Source organism: Taudactylus pleione, unplaced genomic scaffold, assembly GCF_031769625.1.
Source record: "Taudactylus pleione unplaced genomic scaffold, aTauple2 ptg000074l, whole genome shotgun sequence".
Lineage (NCBI taxonomy): Eukaryota > Metazoa > Chordata > Amphibia > Anura > Myobatrachidae > Taudactylus > Taudactylus pleione.
Window position 1 is genome coordinate 2,154,724 of NW_028284476.1, and position 17,189 is coordinate 2,171,912.

Consider the following 17,189-nt stretch of genomic DNA (forward strand, 5'->3'; position numbering starts at 1 on the left):
AGTCTTCTCTCGATTGTTGACTTTGACACATATACACCTACCTCCTGGAGAGTGTTCTTGATTTGGCCAACTGTTGCGAAGGGGTTTTTCTTCACCAGGGAAATAATTCTTCTGTCATCCACCACAGTTGTTCTCCGTGGTCTTCCAGGTCTTTTGGTGTTGCTGAGCTCTTCGGTGCGTTCTTTCTTTTTAAGAATGTTCCAAACAGTTGATTTGGCCACACCTAATGTTTTTGCTATCTCTCTGATGGGTTTGTTTTGATTTTTCAGCCTAATGATGGCTTGCTTCACTGATAGTGACAGCTCTTTGGATCTCATATTGAGAGTCGACAGCAACTGATTCCAAATGCAAATGTCACACCTAGAATCAACTCCAGACCTTTTACCTGCTTAATTGATAATGAAATAACGAGGGAATAGCTCACACTTGTCAATGAAATAGCTTTTGAGTTGATAGTCCCATTACTTTTGGCCCCTTAAAAAGTGGGAGGCACATATAGAAACTGTTGTAATTCCTACACCGTTCACCTGATTTGGATGTAATTACCCTCAAATTAAATCTGAAAGTCTGCAGTTAAAGCACATCTTGTTTGTTTCATTTCAAAGCCATTGTGGTATTGAATAGAGGCCAAAATATGAAAATTCTGTCAATGTCCCAATATTTATGCACCTGACTGTATATGTACATTAATAAATACCAGCCCAAAAAGTATACATTAATTTTATTAAAAATATGCAAAAAGTGATCTTTTTCTTTGCTATATCTGTGATGTGGGTTGATGGTATGATTTATGCGCAGCGGCAGCCTCCACTCCACCTCCTCTGTGGCACCTCGGGAAGGCGGGCAGGTATGGTGTTCCGAGGCATATAGTGCCTTATGGCCCCTCCTAGATGGATATTCCTCTCTCGTCTCCATGCCCAGTGATCATCCCCTCTCATCACCTAGTTAAAAAACAGAAAAACAAAAGAAAACTATAATTCAACTTTTCAGGGACATAGGGGTGTATTCATCATTATATAATTATCAATGGTGAAAATTATGTTTTTAACTCTCTGCAAGTTCAAAGAACTGTTCCGAGGCATACATCATGCCTCATTCATCATGCCTCATTCATCATCCCTCATTCATCATGCCTCATTCACTAAAGTATCACTTCCGAAAAACTGCTCTTTCTGTGGAGTCAGCTTTTCGGAATCGTGATACTTTTCCCATTAATATATTCTGTCTCCGCTCCCAGCAAACACCTCATCCTCATGTCTCCCCTCTGGTTGCCCGCACATCATGTCTCTACTCCCGGCTGGCACCTCCACCCCATGTCTCCCCTCTCCATGCCTGCACCTCCTCTGCCCATGTCTCTGCTCCCTGCCTGCATCTCCTCTGCCCATGTCCCCGCCCGCACTTCCTCTGCCCATGTCTCCACTCCCTCCCTGCACCTCCTCCCCATGTCTCCACACCCAGCCTGCACCTCCTCCCCATGTTTCCACTCCCTGTCGGCACCTCCTCTGCCCATGTCCCTGCCTACACCTCATCTGCCCATGTCCCTGCTTACTGCCTATACCTCCTCTACCCATGTCTCTGCTCCCTGCCCACACCTCCTCTGCCCATGTCTCCACTCCCTGCACCTCCTCTGCCCATGTTTCCGCTCCCTGCCTATACCTCCTCTCCATGTTTCTGCTCTCAGCCTGCACCTCCTGCTTGTGTCTCCCCTCTCCCCTGTGTTTCCTGTGTGGAACCCCCTCTTCTCCCTGCACCGAGAGAGCTGGTAAGTTAGCCTGCATGTGCTGTCGAGAGGAGGAGGAAGGGAGCGGTAGCAGACACCTGCCAAAGATGGTATCGATAGAGCAGGGAGGAATCTGATAAGATCCCTCCCTGCACTTATGAAGGCTGTCAGGGGCCTGTACACCATCTCAAGGTGGCGTACAGTTACACACTCAACTTAAAAGAAAAATGTTTTTTTGGATGAATGACACAATTTCCTCATCCCCATACTAATGTATGGGGAGTGTGGAAAGTATCGGGGGAGAATTGTAACCATTAGATATCAGCGATATTTCCTGCATTACAGGAATGATGAATGGGCCTGACACTTAATTTGTACAAACGTATGTGAAAATCTTGCCTTTGTATAAATTCAGTGATGATGAATATGCCCCATATTCACATAATAATCTGCTAGCTGGTCGTCAATGCTCTAGAATAAAATGATATACAGTGGCATGCCTATACTCTGTGTGTGACTGCGGGTGTATCTGCATGCAAAATGCTACGCTACAGTGTCACAGCTGCATGCAGACATGGCATGACTAGAAGGGCTGTTTAATGCGCAAGGAGCTTAGACGTATGTGGACACATCTGTATGTCCCATTTGTGTCAATGTATTAAACCATTTATTTTATGTATAACAAATAAACTCATTATTAGGCATAAATAACACTGCTAAAAACTCCCTATTACAGCAAAAACAATTCCAAGTTTTGTGTATGAAATGTTTTAATTAGTGATGTGTATGAGAAGCATCTGCTATGCCTGAGCAATACAGAGAGCACCAATCAGGGATGTGTATGAGAAGCATCCGCTATGCCTGAGCAATACAGAGAGCACCAATCAGTGATGTGTATGAGAAGCATCTGCTATGCCTGAGCAATATAGAGAGCACCAATCAGTGACGTGTATGAGAAGCATCCACTATGCCTGAGCAATACAGAGAGCACCAGTGTCAGCGGAATAATAGGCAATCTGATGCATCATGTGACCTTAAGCTCTACCAGGGAAGTATTACAATGAATGTAACATTGTGCCAGACGCCCCCATATGCTATCACTGTGTCAGGAGCACCCAAAGTGACATTGCTGAGCAGGGCCGCCATCAGGGGGGGACTGCCGGGTCTGGGGTCCCGGGCCCGGGCAGGGAGGGGGCCCGCCCGCCCAGGTACGGACCTACAATAACAGCAATCAGATGCCCCATAGGATTATGGGCCTGCCGGTATATCCGGCACATAGCGGATCTTACACTGTGGAACGATCCGCGCTGCAGCCGTCACTGACTTCCTGAAGTTTCTGAGCTGATGCTGAGTGGTGACTGTCGGTTGGCCCCTCCCCCGGACCAGCCACCTGACAAGGAGAAGCGCTCAAAGCCGCCGAGCAGCCAATCAGCCCAGCATATGCCTCACTGAGTCCGGAGCAACAGTGCACTACACTCCTGTCCTCATCAGCGTGCTTCACTAGACGGACTCTCCTCCCAAGGCGGCAACAGGCGGCAGTTCAGCCCCACAGCAGTGCTGACAAAAGTAAATGGGGAGGGGAGGCGGGGGGCACCACTTACAGACAGAAGGGGGGGTGGGTGGGTAGGTGTTACTGACATCCATACAGAGGTAAATGTGTGTGGGGGGGAGGTGGGCACTGACAGACAGAAGGGGGGGTTAGGTGTTACTGACTTACAGAATTAGATGTGTGTTGGGGCACTGACAGACAGAAGGGAATGTGGGAGGATCGCTGAGAGAGAGAGGGATGTATGGGGGTGTCACTGAGATGGGGGGAATGTGGGGGATCGCTGAGAGAGAGGGAAATGGAGGGAGCGCTGAGAGAGAGAAATGTGGGGATTACGGCTGCCCGATACAATAAAGGTTTTTATTTTTTTTATTGAGGCAAGGCACGTGTGACATCATTACATCACACGCGCCGCACCACTGACAGAGGATCCGGCCGCAGCGCGAAGAGGAGCAGCCAGAAGACACAGGAGAAGGTAATTGTCTGTAAGGGACAAAAGGGGTGTTGGGGGAGATGCTGTCAGGCCGGAGTGGCAAAAACACAGGGGGGGGGGCCCTGTATATGTAGTCAGTCCCGGGCCCCACGATTTCTGGTTGCAGCCCTGTTGCTGAGCATGGTATTCCCTCCCTATATGAAACCTTTCTGTAATGAAACTCATGAAGTGTCATTACTAAGCCCTGTGTCCCCAGGAAACTTGCTAATCCTGCCTTTGTGTATAGAGAAGGTAATATATGGCAGAGGCTAGGGGTGGACATTGTGCTGCTCTTAGTTGCAGCACTTATTTGCATTTAGAGCTACTTTAATCTCCCATGCCATAGACTGACCCCACTGACATGGGATGTGATGCTGGCTTGGAGAATGTGACATAAAGTCACTAGGAAGCACGTCCCATTCTGCTGGCTGTAATCTGGGGCTGGACAGTTACATGTGCTCAGTTGTACCCTGTCTGTGGAGGTCCACTGCTGACAATAGAGCACTCCCCAAGCAGTGATAGGAATATAAAACTTGCAGCAGAAGTTAGAGTTGGAGCAATGAGCCTGGAACTATGGGTGCATGACTATGGCATTTTGGGGAATAGTTTTAGATGATCTAATAGTGGCTCCTGGTAGATCAGGGCCAAGGCATAGAATGTCTTCAATTTTAAATCTTGGAATGTAGGTAACACACATTACAGATAAACCTAGACACAGCACAACTCTTGCTGAATATAATAAAACAGCATCCTTGTGTAATATCACTGTACATATTTTCCTTCCCAATTGCGCTAGAACTTTATTTTGCTCAACTGGAGAGTTGTTTTTCCCCATTGATATCACACAATAAAATTCAGACTAAAGGAGTTTTCCAGCTAAAGCTGGTTACACACTGACAGATTGTTTTGATTGCGACGAGGAACGGGGCAATTTTTCGGCAAATTGAAAGCCCCAATATCTGTGCTACACATTATCCAATTTTTATTAGAAGCTCCCGATTTTCCACCACACTACACTCATTTTACATATGTCCACCCACAAGGAGGATGACATAGTGACAGGAGAACACAGAGTATACAGGCAGATTATGGAGGATGACATAGTGACAGGAGAACACAGGGAATACGGGCTGATTATGGAGGATGACATAGTGACAGGAGAACACAGGGAATACGGGCAGATTATGGAGGATGACATAGTGACAGGAGAACACAGGGAATACGGGCAGATTATGGAGGATGACATAGTGACAGGAGAACACAGGGAATACGGGCAGATTATGGAGGATGACATAGTGACAGGAGAACACAGGGGATACTGGCAGATTATGGAGGATGACATAGTGACAGGAGAACACAGGGGATACGGGCAGATTATGGAGGATGACATAGTGACAGGAGAACACAGGGGAAAGGGGCAGATTATGGAGGATGACATAGTGACAGGAGAACACAGGGGATACGGGCAGACTATGGAGGATGACATAGTGACAGGAGAAAACAGGGTATACAGGCAGATTATGGAGGATGACATAGTGACAGGAGAACACAGGGGATACGGGCAGATTATGGAGGATGACATAGTGACAGGAGAACATAGGGACTATGGGCAGATTATGGAGGATGACATAGTGACAGGAGAACATAGGGTATACAGGCAGATTATGGAGGATGACATAGTGACAGGAGAACACAGGGGATACGGGCAGATTATGGAGGATGACATAGTGACAGGAGAACACAGGGAATACGGGCAGATTATGGAGGATGACATAGTGACAGGAGAACACAGGGGATACGGGCAGATTATGGAGGATGACATAGTGACAGGAGAACACAGGGAATACGGGCAGATTATGGAGGATGACATAGTGACAGGAGAACACAGGGAATACGGCAGATTATGGAGGATAACATAGTGACAGGAGAACACAGGGGATACGGGCAGATTATGGAGGATGACATAGTGACAGGAGAACACAGGGGATATGGGCAGATTATGGAGGATGACATAGTGACAGGAGAACACAGGGGATATGGGCAGATTATGGAGGATGACATAGTGACAGGAGAACACAGGGTATACAGGCAGATTATGGAGGATGACATAGTGACAGGAGAACACAGGGTATACAGGCAGATTATGGGGAATGACATAGTGACAGGAGAACACAGGGGATACGGGCAGATTATGGAGATTGCACACACACTGCTCAATATCGGGAAATTCAGGCCGAGATTTTCGTTCTTAACTGACAGATCGGATAGTGGAAGGAATGCGTTTCTGGATGTTTTCTAACCGTTTTATCAGTAAATTGCTAAAACGATCGTTCATACACACTATAGCATAAATCAGGCCGATCACGCAATTATTGACAAATCGCCCCAATAATTGTATAGTGTGTAGGTAACTTTACTCCCAGTGTGGTCCATGTCATTCTCACCCTTGAACTTAATCTACTATATTACTTACCTCTTCCATCTGTTCTGGAGCCACGTATGTGCGGCGCTGGATCCTGACCCAAAATGCATTTTTTTTCTTCTGGAACAACCTTAATGGATACACCTTAGCAATGTCTTCATACATTCTTTTGTAAAACACTTTGTCTTCCTCTGTTTGACTGGCCAGAAAGCTACAGAAAAAGAAGAACACAGTAATAATAAGCATTACGTCTGCAAACATATCTATATTACCAGTATTACAGAGGGACCTACCATGTTTTCCACAGCTCATTGTATGCCAAGTACAAGGCTACGGATAGACTGTGGTGTAGAAGGGTAGAGCCCTTCTCTGGGCATAATGCTGTAATGGGCCTCTCTTTACTGAACACAATTTAATAATGAGATTTCCATAGATCATTTCCTCCCCAGCTATTGTATCATTTATCAGCTATCCAAAACGATTCCTATTTTGTTAGCGCCATCTCAGGATGGCAGTAACAGAAAGAATCACCTTGATATTTTAAAATAATGGGCGTATCGTTCCTCCCCCAGAAATAAATAGTATTTTTGGGGGATAATGTTGTATTTTTATATTATGCTGTCAGTTATACTGATGGCCTGGCCATGTACATACTCAGAGGAGAACGGATGTCTCTATAGTGATAACTAAACTTTTACAGCTCTGGATTTTCGTCTCAATGGCAGCTGGGTATTGGTCCTCACCTTCCATGGTTATAAATCAGTATTGAATCACTGATAAGTACACTTATATTGTCACGATAATCAGTGATAAAAATATTAGACTGCCCAGTACATTGCTGTGTCCTGATATTACACTGATAGCTACGGTATAATTTGTCAATTTAAGTTGAAACACAGGAAATAATAATTAACCCCTGACTTGCATTTTGCGTTCCAGTCTCATCTGATGAATCAATGAGTTAAAATACTTACAGTGCACAGTAAAAGTTGCCGATGGTGTATTCATCCATGGTGAGACCAGCCCTCTTGAAATAAATGAGGGCCATCGCCAGTAAGTACTAGAATAGAAATACCAGATTCATTATTAGATGGAGAAATGCCTGTATACACACACCAGCAGTACTATTGTCCTCTGTTGGGAATAACATTGGTAACATGGCTGTGGGATTTGGGAGCGTAGTTTTGGAGGATCTAAATGTGATCTAGTAGTGCCCACTCTAGGATTTGTTTGGCAGAGTGCTGACCACCAATGGGCAACATTTTGGGCGTGATGCATTGCTAAATCCGAAATATACAGTTATGGATATGCATTTAAATAGGCACATAGAACCACTGTTTATTATTTATACCCTTTTGAATTAAATTCAGTAATTCATAATATGCCACACAATAGTGCCCCCACCAATTCATAATATGCCACAGAATAGTGCCCCCACCAATTCATAATATGCCACACAATAGTGCCCTCACCAATTCATAATATGCCACACAATAGTGCCCTCACCAATTCATAATATGCCACACAATAGTGCCTCCACCAATTTATAATATGCCACACAATAGTGCCCTCACCAATTCATAATATAGGGCATTTTTATCACAATCTGCACTTATTAATGCTCACAACTTTCAAATGAAGTAATGTAGGTAAGTAAGTGTATGAGCACGATGCAGAAACATCAGTGGTGGGTCTATAATGGGTACAGGTCATCCAATAGAAGTATCTTTCCGGCAACATATTGGGATAGATGGAGCCCTCACAACAGATAGCAAAGAATTGACCACTATGCAAGATACATTGCTGGATAGATGACCGTACAGCCAGGAGCAAGTATAGGGAGATGCACTACATGGGCACAACCAGCACTGGTATGGGGGGTGCTTTACTATAAGAGCCCCCTCATCTCTTAGCATGCCTCTGAGATAACCTTACACACAAATAACCTTTTGTCGGAAGAGACAATCATTGGTATATGTACATTATCGGAAGCGATATGGGGTACTTCCATATGAAAGAAAAAACATATGAAGTTGGAATCCCCTATAAACTATTTGTATAGTGAGAAAAGTACTGGCTTATAATAATAAGGAAATACCTTGTCGGACATCCACATATTTTTATCCCTCTGCAGAAAACGCTGGATTGTAGGTAATTCTGAAATGAAAAGCATGAAATGTAAAAATGTTGCAGGACATAGTGGGAAAAATGACAGAATTTTATTGGTTGATACGTAGCTGCCTTTCTACATAGCTACCCATATAATAGTATCTATTATGCTATAAATGTAATACATAAAGTAATGTATCATACTAAACAAAGCTTTACAACTGAATCTTCTCTTATTAAAGTTTAAATCTTCCTGTGCTGGGATGAGCTTACTCTGCCACCAGGTTTTATAGGGGTTTGCTGAATGCTTTGTACCCATTGTGCTGGGATGAGCTTACTCTGCCACCATGCTTTATAGGGGTTTGTTGAATGCTTTGTACCCATTGTGCTGGGATGAGCTTATTCTGCCACCATGCTTTATAGGGGTTTTGCTGAATGCTTTGTACCCATTCTGCTGGGATGAGCTTACTCTGCCACCATGCTTTATAGGGGTTTGCTGAATGCTTTGTACCCATTGTGCTGGGATGAGCTTACTCTGCCACCATGCTTTATAGGGGTTTGTTGAATGCTTTGTACCCATTGTGCTGGGATGAGCTTACTCTGCCACCATGCTTTATAGGGGTTTTGCTGAATGCTTTGTACCCATTGTGCTGGGATGAGCTTACTCTGCCACCATGCTTTATAGGGGTTTTGCTGAATGCTTTGTACCCATTCTGCTGGGATGAGCTTACTCTGCCACCATGCTTTATACGGGTTTGCTGAATGTTTTGTACCCATTGTGCTGGGATGAGCTTACTCTGCCACCATGCTTTATAGGGGTTTGCTGAATGCTTTGTACCCATTGTGCTGGGATGAGCTTACTCTGCCACCATGCTTTATAGGGGTTTGTTGAATGCTTTGTACCCATTGTGCTGGGATGAGCTTACTCTGCCACCATGCTTTATAGGGGTTTGTTGAATGCTTTGTACCCATTGTGCTGGGATGAGCTTACTCTGCCACCATCCTTTATAGGGGTTTGTTGAATGCTTTGTACCCATTGTGCTGGGATGAGCTTACTCTGCCACCATGCTTTATAGGGGTTTTGCTGAATGCTTTGTACCCATTGTGCTGGGATGAGCTTACTCTGCCACCATGCTTTATAGGGGTTTTGCTGAATGCTTTGTACCCATTCTGCTGGGATGAGCTTACTCTGCCACCATGCTTTATAGGGGTTTGCTGAATGTTTTGTACCCATTGTGCTGGGATGAGCTTACTCTGCCACCATGCTTTATAGGGGTTTGCTGAATGCTTTGTACCCATTGTGCTGGGATGAGCTTACTCTGCCACCATGCTTTATAGGGGTTTGTTGAATGCTTTGTACCCATTGTGCTGGGATGAGCTTATTCTGCCACCATGCTTTATAGGGGTTTTGCTGAATGCTTTGTACCCATTCTGCTGGGATGAGCTTACTCTGCCACCATGCTTTATAGGGGTTTGCTGAATGCTTTGTACCCATTGTGCTGGGATGAGCTTACTCTGCCACCATGCTTTATAGGGGTTTGCTGAATGCTTTGTACCCATTGTGCTGGGATGAGCTTACTCTGCCACCATCCTTTATAGGGGTTTGCTGAATGCTTTGTACCCATTGTGCTGGGATGAGCTTACTCTGCCACCATGCTTTATAGGGGTTTGTTGAATGCTTTGTACCCATTGTGCTGGGATGAGCTTACTCTGCCACCATGCTTTATAGGGGTTTTGCTGAATGCTTTGTACCCATTGCGCTGGGATGAGCTTACTCTGCCACCATGCTTTATAGGGGTTTTGCTGAATGCTTTGTACCCATTCTGCTGGGATGAGCTTACTCTGCCACCATGCTTTATAGGGGTTTGCTGAATGTTTTGTACCCATTGTGCTGGGATGAGCTTACTCTGCCACCATGCTTTATAGGGGTTTGCTGAATGCTTTGCACCCATTGTGCTGGGATGAGCTTACTCTGCCACCATATTTTATAGGTTTTGCTGAATGCTTTGTACCCATTCTGCTGGGATGAGCTTACTCTGCCACCATGCTTTATAGGGGTTTGCTGAATGCTTTGTACCCATTGTGCTGGGATGAGCTTACTCTGCCACCATGCTTTATAGGGGTTTGCTGAATGCTTTGTACCCATTGTGCTGGGATGAGCTTACTCTGCCACCATCCTTTATAGGGGTTTGCTGAATGCTTTGTACCCATTGTGCTGGGATGAGCTTACTCTGCCACCATGCTTTATAGGGGTTTGTTGAATGCTTTGTACCCATTGTGCTGGGATGAGCTTACTCTGCCACCATGCTTTATAGGGGTTTTGCTGAATGCTTTGTACCCATTGTGCTGGGATGAGCTTACTCTGCCACCATGCTTTATAGGGGTTTTGCTGAATGCTTTGTACCCATTCTGCTGGGATGAGCTTACTCTGCCACCATGCTTTATAGGGGTTTGCTGAATGTTTTGTACCCATTGTGCTGGGATGAGCTTACTCTGCCACCATGCTTTATAGGGGTTTGCTGAATGCTTTGCACCCATTGTGCTGGGATGAGCTTACTCTGCCACCATATTTTATAGGGTTTGCTGAATGTTTTGCACCCATTGTGCTGGGATGAGCATACTCTGCCACCATGCTTTATAGGGGTTTGCTGAATACTTTGTACCCATTGTGCTGGGATGAGCTTACTCTGCCACCATGCTTTATAGGGGTTTGCTGAATGTTTTGTACCCATTGTGCTGGGATGAGCTTACTCTGCCACCATGCTTTATAGGGGTTTGCTGAATGCTTTGCACCCATTGTGCTGGGATGAGCTTACTCTGCCACCATATTTTATAGGGGTTTGCTGAATGCTTTGCACCCATTGTGCTGGGATGAGCTTACTCTGCCACCATGCTTTATAGGGGTTTGTTGAATGTTTTGAACCCATTGGGCAAACCAGCAACTCTCCAGTTTTGAATGTTAACTGCTCACCAATGGGCTCCAAGATAGTGGTGGCAGGGTGGTTACTTATTACCCAGGCTTATCTGAGGCTTTGGCTGTGGGCCTGTGCCAGCGAAGTAGGCAGATGAATGCTCCCCAGTGCTCAATGGGTGGTACATAGGGGACCTTACCAACTTTTGCTATGGGGCCTTCAAATACCTAGTTACACCCCTGGGTCCAAATATGGGGGGTCAGGATTATAAAAACACTACAATGGTGTTTAGTAACTACTTTTTAACAGAATTTGCACAGCCGCTTGTGGGCCGCTCTGCACATCTGTCTTTCCCTGTATCAGGCCCAGTAGTCACTGATAAACTCCACTTGGAAGAACCAATAGTTGGTAAAATTCACTCCAACACCAGAAAATGGAAATAGTGGATTTTACAAACTATTGGTTCTTCAAAGTAGAGTTCATCAGTGATTACTGATTATTAAGCATCAGTAATGAAGTGCACCCTGGGACATTATTTGTAAGTGTTAATAAATAAGGAGAATAAGCCTTACCCAGCAATTCACAAAAAGCCTTTCTCTCCTGCTGTCCAAGGAAAGTAGACAGGGAATCTTGGCTGCTGTCTACTCTCTTTCTCTTTGCAGGGTGTAACTCGGCTGGCGTCCTGTGGTTATAAAGTTTTCTCTATTATATATGATAATAATGAACATTTACAGTATTTTCAAATGAAAGATAATGGATACTATTTAGCATCCTTAAATGCACCTCTGCAATTCATTGCTGTATTTTGTGTTCGCCCAGCACATGAGGGTAACATACCATTTTTGGGAAATGCCATCATAAAATGGGGATGCAGCTACTTTTGCAGGATTGTAGTTCTGACTAATATGTGCACAGTGATAACTGTTATAATGTGAGGTTATAATGTCATCCTACTTATAGTATAACAGCAATCCCCAATTAGTGGCCTCTCCTAAGTGCCAATAGAAATCCAAATGGTTTTGTAGGTGGAAAGAAACTCTGCAGCCCCCCACAAATCAGATAATTCCTCTGTAAATGTGCTTTAATCTTATTTAAATACTTTGTACCATAAAATGAAGACTCATTTGCATGTGGAATCAGTTTGAGGGTCATATTGGCTCCTTGACTGAGTAGATTTTGTTATATTTAAGTTTTGCAAAGAGAATATTAGATATAAAATTATAACAAAGTTAGGCGTGTATTTACTAAGCCTTGGATGGATATAAAGTGGACGGAGATAAGGTACCAGCAATCAGCTCCTAACTGCCATGTCAGAGACTGTTTTTAAAAAATTACAGTTGGGAGCTACTTGGCTGGTACTTTATCTTCATACACTATCTCCACCCAAGGCTTAGTAAACAGACCCCTTAGTTACACATCTGTACCCTCTATACTGGCCTGCAGAAATCAGTGGTATTGTATGTCTGCATAATATCTGACTCTATTATGTGCACAGTCACCTATACACTATTTATAGCCCCTTACCAGTGTGATCCCCATTACTATTCACCATATAGTTTACTATTGTAGTGACTCACATATCGTACTTACCCACTGTCCATATCTCTGCTTGTCACTCAACCAGCAGACTGAAGAGTCCTAATTAAACTAAACAAAACTAAAATACTAACACTAACTATATCTAAGTAGAAAATAATAAAACAAAGTATATATAAATATAAAAATATAATAAAATATAAATAAATCCTATCCTACTCCCTAATTCTAAGTATAATATAATAAATGAAATATATATAAAATATAAAAAACTTATCCTACTGCCTATATCTAATTCTAAGTATAATATAATAAATGAAATATATATAAATAAATAGAAAAAAACTTATCCTACTGCCTATATCTAATTCTAAGTATAATATAATAAATGAAATATATATAAATAAATATAAAAATATAATAAAATATAAATATAAAAAAGTATCCTACTGCCTATACCTAATTCTAAGTAAAATATATAAAATAAATTAAATATATGAATAATAAACTAAATAAATAACTAAATAAATCAATAAAGAAATAAATGAAGCTAAAGTCTGATACTCTTCAGTGGTCTGGCTGTTATGTCATAAGAATCCAGAGCTCTTAGCCAGGTTGAACAATCACAAGTGATGTCACAATGACAACTTTTGATGACTAATGCTTTAGTGCTGTTGTCATGGATACAACATGACTTAAAGGGCCACTGAAGCTAAAATGCTGCATTACATTAAGGAACTAATAGTAACATTTATAATTACATATCACATCTATCTCAGTAACCTGTTACCAATTAACATATGTGACATGAGGCAGTTATTGTGGTGGAAGATTTTGTCACATGCATACCAGTTTTCCTGTTTTTAGGTCTATTGAGAAATCTTGCAGTTAGCTTCTCTTAGGCCCCTGCCACAACAACAAATGGTTTGGCTGCTATGGGACACAGAGGTGAAAGACCCAGGCAATGCTAAAAAAGTAGAGCTATGGGTCCAAATGCATTCCCAGTGATTTTCCCAATTGGTATCTGGGGGGAAAGGGGGGTATAAGTGACTACTATCTACAAATTCTGCTATAGGCACAATTATACTATTTTCCAAAGAAGTGTATTAGTAGTAGTGACCTGGATCTCTGTGGTTACATTGTCTGCTATATTAAGGAGAGATAAAGGGCCTCATTTATCAACCAGGTTTATCACTCAAAAGGAATGATAAAACTTGTTGCGTATGATAATGGTGCTTCAGCCAATCAGCTCCTAACTGTCATTTTTCAAACAGATGACAGTTGGGAGCTGATTGGCTGGAGCACCATTATCATACACAGTGAGTTTTATCTGTCATTGTGAATGATAAAACTCATTGATAAATGAGGCCCAAAGTGTGAGTGACAGGTTACTGGGGTGTAAGATACGCTGCCGCTCACAGTGTCATCCCTACACAATCATACAGTCCTCATGTATTTTTGAATATTATAATTCCACCTACTGGAATATGTGGCTTACTTATATCAAGCAACTGTATAGTGGGCCTGATTCAGCATGGATTGCAAATGCAACCGCGTATGCAGATCGGTTGATGGTGCGTACTGCGCATACGTATCATCATGCAAGGTGTCACGGCACCCTAGGCAAAACATTATCCTCCCACCCCCCACTTACTAGCTTCTCACAAATGACTTTTGAGGCTGCGGTCCAGATACACTGATGTCTGATGCAAAGCGCTGTCCAAACTCCACTGCTGCTGCGGCATGGCTCCTAGATGGGCTGGAGGGGAGACTAAATGTTAGGACAAAGCGGCAGGCAGCACTAAGAAGGGACTGACCACATTGCTGCTCAGTTGGGGCCATTCTGCACATGCATGGCCGGGAATTGCTAGGTCATACAGACATACTGCACTGGAAGCCCCGGTCCATTTGTATAAAATGTAAAAAAAAAAAAAAATTTTTTTTTTTGAGATGGAAAAAGTGCTTTTTAATTTACTAATAAAGAATTATTTTCTTGGATAATAAACTATCAAAATTGTATCCAACTCATTGGAGGCATTAGTAACACAATGCATTTTGACTACTCTGTAGACTTCTTCAAGCTAACGTCCCTCCAATTCCCTTGTTTTTAAATAGCATTAAGAATCATTTCATTGGATACATTCCAGGTGATGAATGAAGTGATAATTACTTCCAATCTCTATGTCACTGTTGGACTCCTCAGCGAGTTCTCTACATAATTGGTCTGTGTAAAGTGATTACAACAATCCTATTATTATTAGTTATTATTATTTAAAAAGTGTAATTGTAATTGTAAAACCTCTATATTAAAACATGTTAATTAATGAGAATCATAAAAACATGTACACTTTTATACACATCCATAAACATGCATACACACACACACACAAAAAAACAATGTACAAATACACTCACAAACGCACAGCCATAATGAATTCTCCCTAGACACATGTATCATCTAAACTCATTTATATTACTGGACTTCACCAATCCACCTATATAAATCTATATGAATTTAATACTCTGCATAGAACATTTACAGCAGTTTTAACATTATAGAGACCATGAATATATGTATAGTTCCTCCATTTAATGTTCCATCTAAACGAAAAGAGTGCAACAGACCAGTAATACACACATAAATATACATATCCCCATACCTGCATACATATATATATATATATATACACTTACATACACATATCAAAATGGAGGATCAATTTATTGGAAAAAACTATCCACATATAATTATTAAAGAGGCAAGAGAATTTGCACAAGAAGATATCTACAGATGCAAATAGCCCATGGGCATTTAGGGCCTGATTCAGAGCCGGTCGCTATTTGCGCTCGCTCGTCCAGAAAATAGGGGTGGCTATTCAAATGAACCGTTCGCTGTTTGCGGTCTGTTCACGCCTCTAGGTCTGAACGAGCGTACAAAACTTGCGGTCGTGTTTTGGGAACCTATGCCTCCTGTCCTCTCGCATCCTACGTCATGTCCGCTATTTATTAGATTAATCGAGTACATCGAACAGGGTATGAGCTGCTCGCTATTCTTGTGGTTGGTTTTTGCTACCACAATTTTGCGAGCAGTTCTGGCTATAAAATAACCCAGTGACGTGGTCAATGACGCTGCTGTTTTAAATATGCACACCCATAAAACGCCCGTTTTGACCTTTAAGCATGCCTGCGATCGGATCTCCACTCCCCGTTTTCAAGCACCTTCCCCTGTTACCACCCACATACGCCTCCTCCTGTCACTCAAATTAGCAGGAATTCGCTATTTTGCAAGCACATGAATTTCGGCCGCACTGACTGGTTCGCGCATGCGTATAACGATCCGTACGCATGCGCAGTTGGGAAAACATCGCTCTGAGCGAACGAGCAGCCACTTACGAGTGGCTCTGAATCAGGGCATTAGTCGCCACAGAAAATATACCAGAGGGAGAGGATAGTCAGGTTATTGAACTAGAATCTAGGACAGCAAACGTTGAGGGAACGCCATCTGGTACTGAAAAACATTTTTCACTCCCATTTGTTACCCAATTTAATAATAAATTAAGAAATATCACGTCTATCATAAATAAAAATGACTTTATTTTAAAACAGGATCCAATACTGTCTCAGTTTTTGGAACCTAAACCAAAAATAATATTCAGGACAAATATTAATCTTAAAAATTTACTGGCACCTAGTGCCCTAAAGGTAACAAATGAGAGTGAAAAACAAACAACAGAAAAAAACCACTGGGATGTTTTTGATGTAACCATACAAGATGTCTCACATGTGGAGATATGAGGAATAGAGCAAAGGCAATTATATCCTATACTACAGGAGTTTCGTTTCGTATGAGATCAAATAATTCATTCATTGCGAATCTGTCTATGTAATTCACATACTGAGTTGCCCATGTGGGATTCAGTACATGGTGAGAACTACCAGCTCTCTTAAAGAGAGGTTCAGGGAACATAGACTAAATATATCCAGGAAAAAATTCCCATTATAGTGTCCCTAGACACTTTCTGGATAAACATGATGGTGATCCTAAGTGCCTAATTCTCTATGGTGTTGAGTTGATAGATGTTAAATCAAGAGGTGGGGATAGATTCAAACGACTCTGCATGGCAGACTCTAAATGGATATTTCGTCTTCAAACTTTGAGTCCGGATGGGCTGAATGAAGCATTAGAATTTGTAGATTAATGTGTCCTGGAACTCCTTATGTGTATGTGGCTGTCGACTGCGACTCGGGCAGGTGAGTATGTACTGTCCGGTCAGCCCCCTTTTAAAAAAGTAATGTGGGTTGTGACGAAACGCGTTAAGGATCCCATATCAATTCATCTTATCATGGCAAGAACTAAGCTGCATTAACTCTCCCATTGTGCTTTCACCCGGCCGGGAACTAGCAACCATCCATCAGGAAAACCTCTATTGCAGATTCTGAGGACACTCGGATGGAGGGCCCAGACATTTCAA

The 17,189-nt window shown here is 42.7% G+C and overlaps 1 protein-coding gene across 1 annotated transcript; it reads right to left on the minus strand.

Annotated features, from left to right (window-relative positions):
• Positions 1 to 788: 788 nt before the first annotated feature.
• Positions 789 to 14,389, minus strand: LOC148532475 (speedy protein 1-B-like). The gene is made up of 6 exons (XM_088467737.1): positions 14,372 to 14,389; positions 11,754 to 11,863; positions 8,259 to 8,317; positions 7,135 to 7,220; positions 6,212 to 6,371; positions 789 to 941 (listed from the first exon to the last, which is right to left on the minus strand). Exons 3-6 carry the CDS (start codon positions 8,274 to 8,276, stop codon positions 789 to 791), a joined length of 417 nt encoding a protein of 138 aa, XP_088323863.1. The 5' UTR covers positions 8,277 to 8,317; positions 11,754 to 11,863; positions 14,372 to 14,389.
• Between the last annotated feature and the right edge of the window lie 2,800 nt (positions 14,390 to 17,189).

Bases quoted from the DNA above. Each gene is read 5' to 3' on its own strand.
- LOC148532475 (XM_088467737.1), bottom strand. The intron at 6,372-7,134 runs GTAAGTATTTTA...CTTTTTCTGTAG, and splicing joins GGCAACTTTTACTGTGCACT to CTTTCTGGCCAGTCAAACAG. The intron at 942-6,211 runs GTAAGTAATATA...TTTTTTAACTAG, and splicing joins CTCCAGAACAGATGGAAGAG to GTGATGAGAGGGGATGATCA.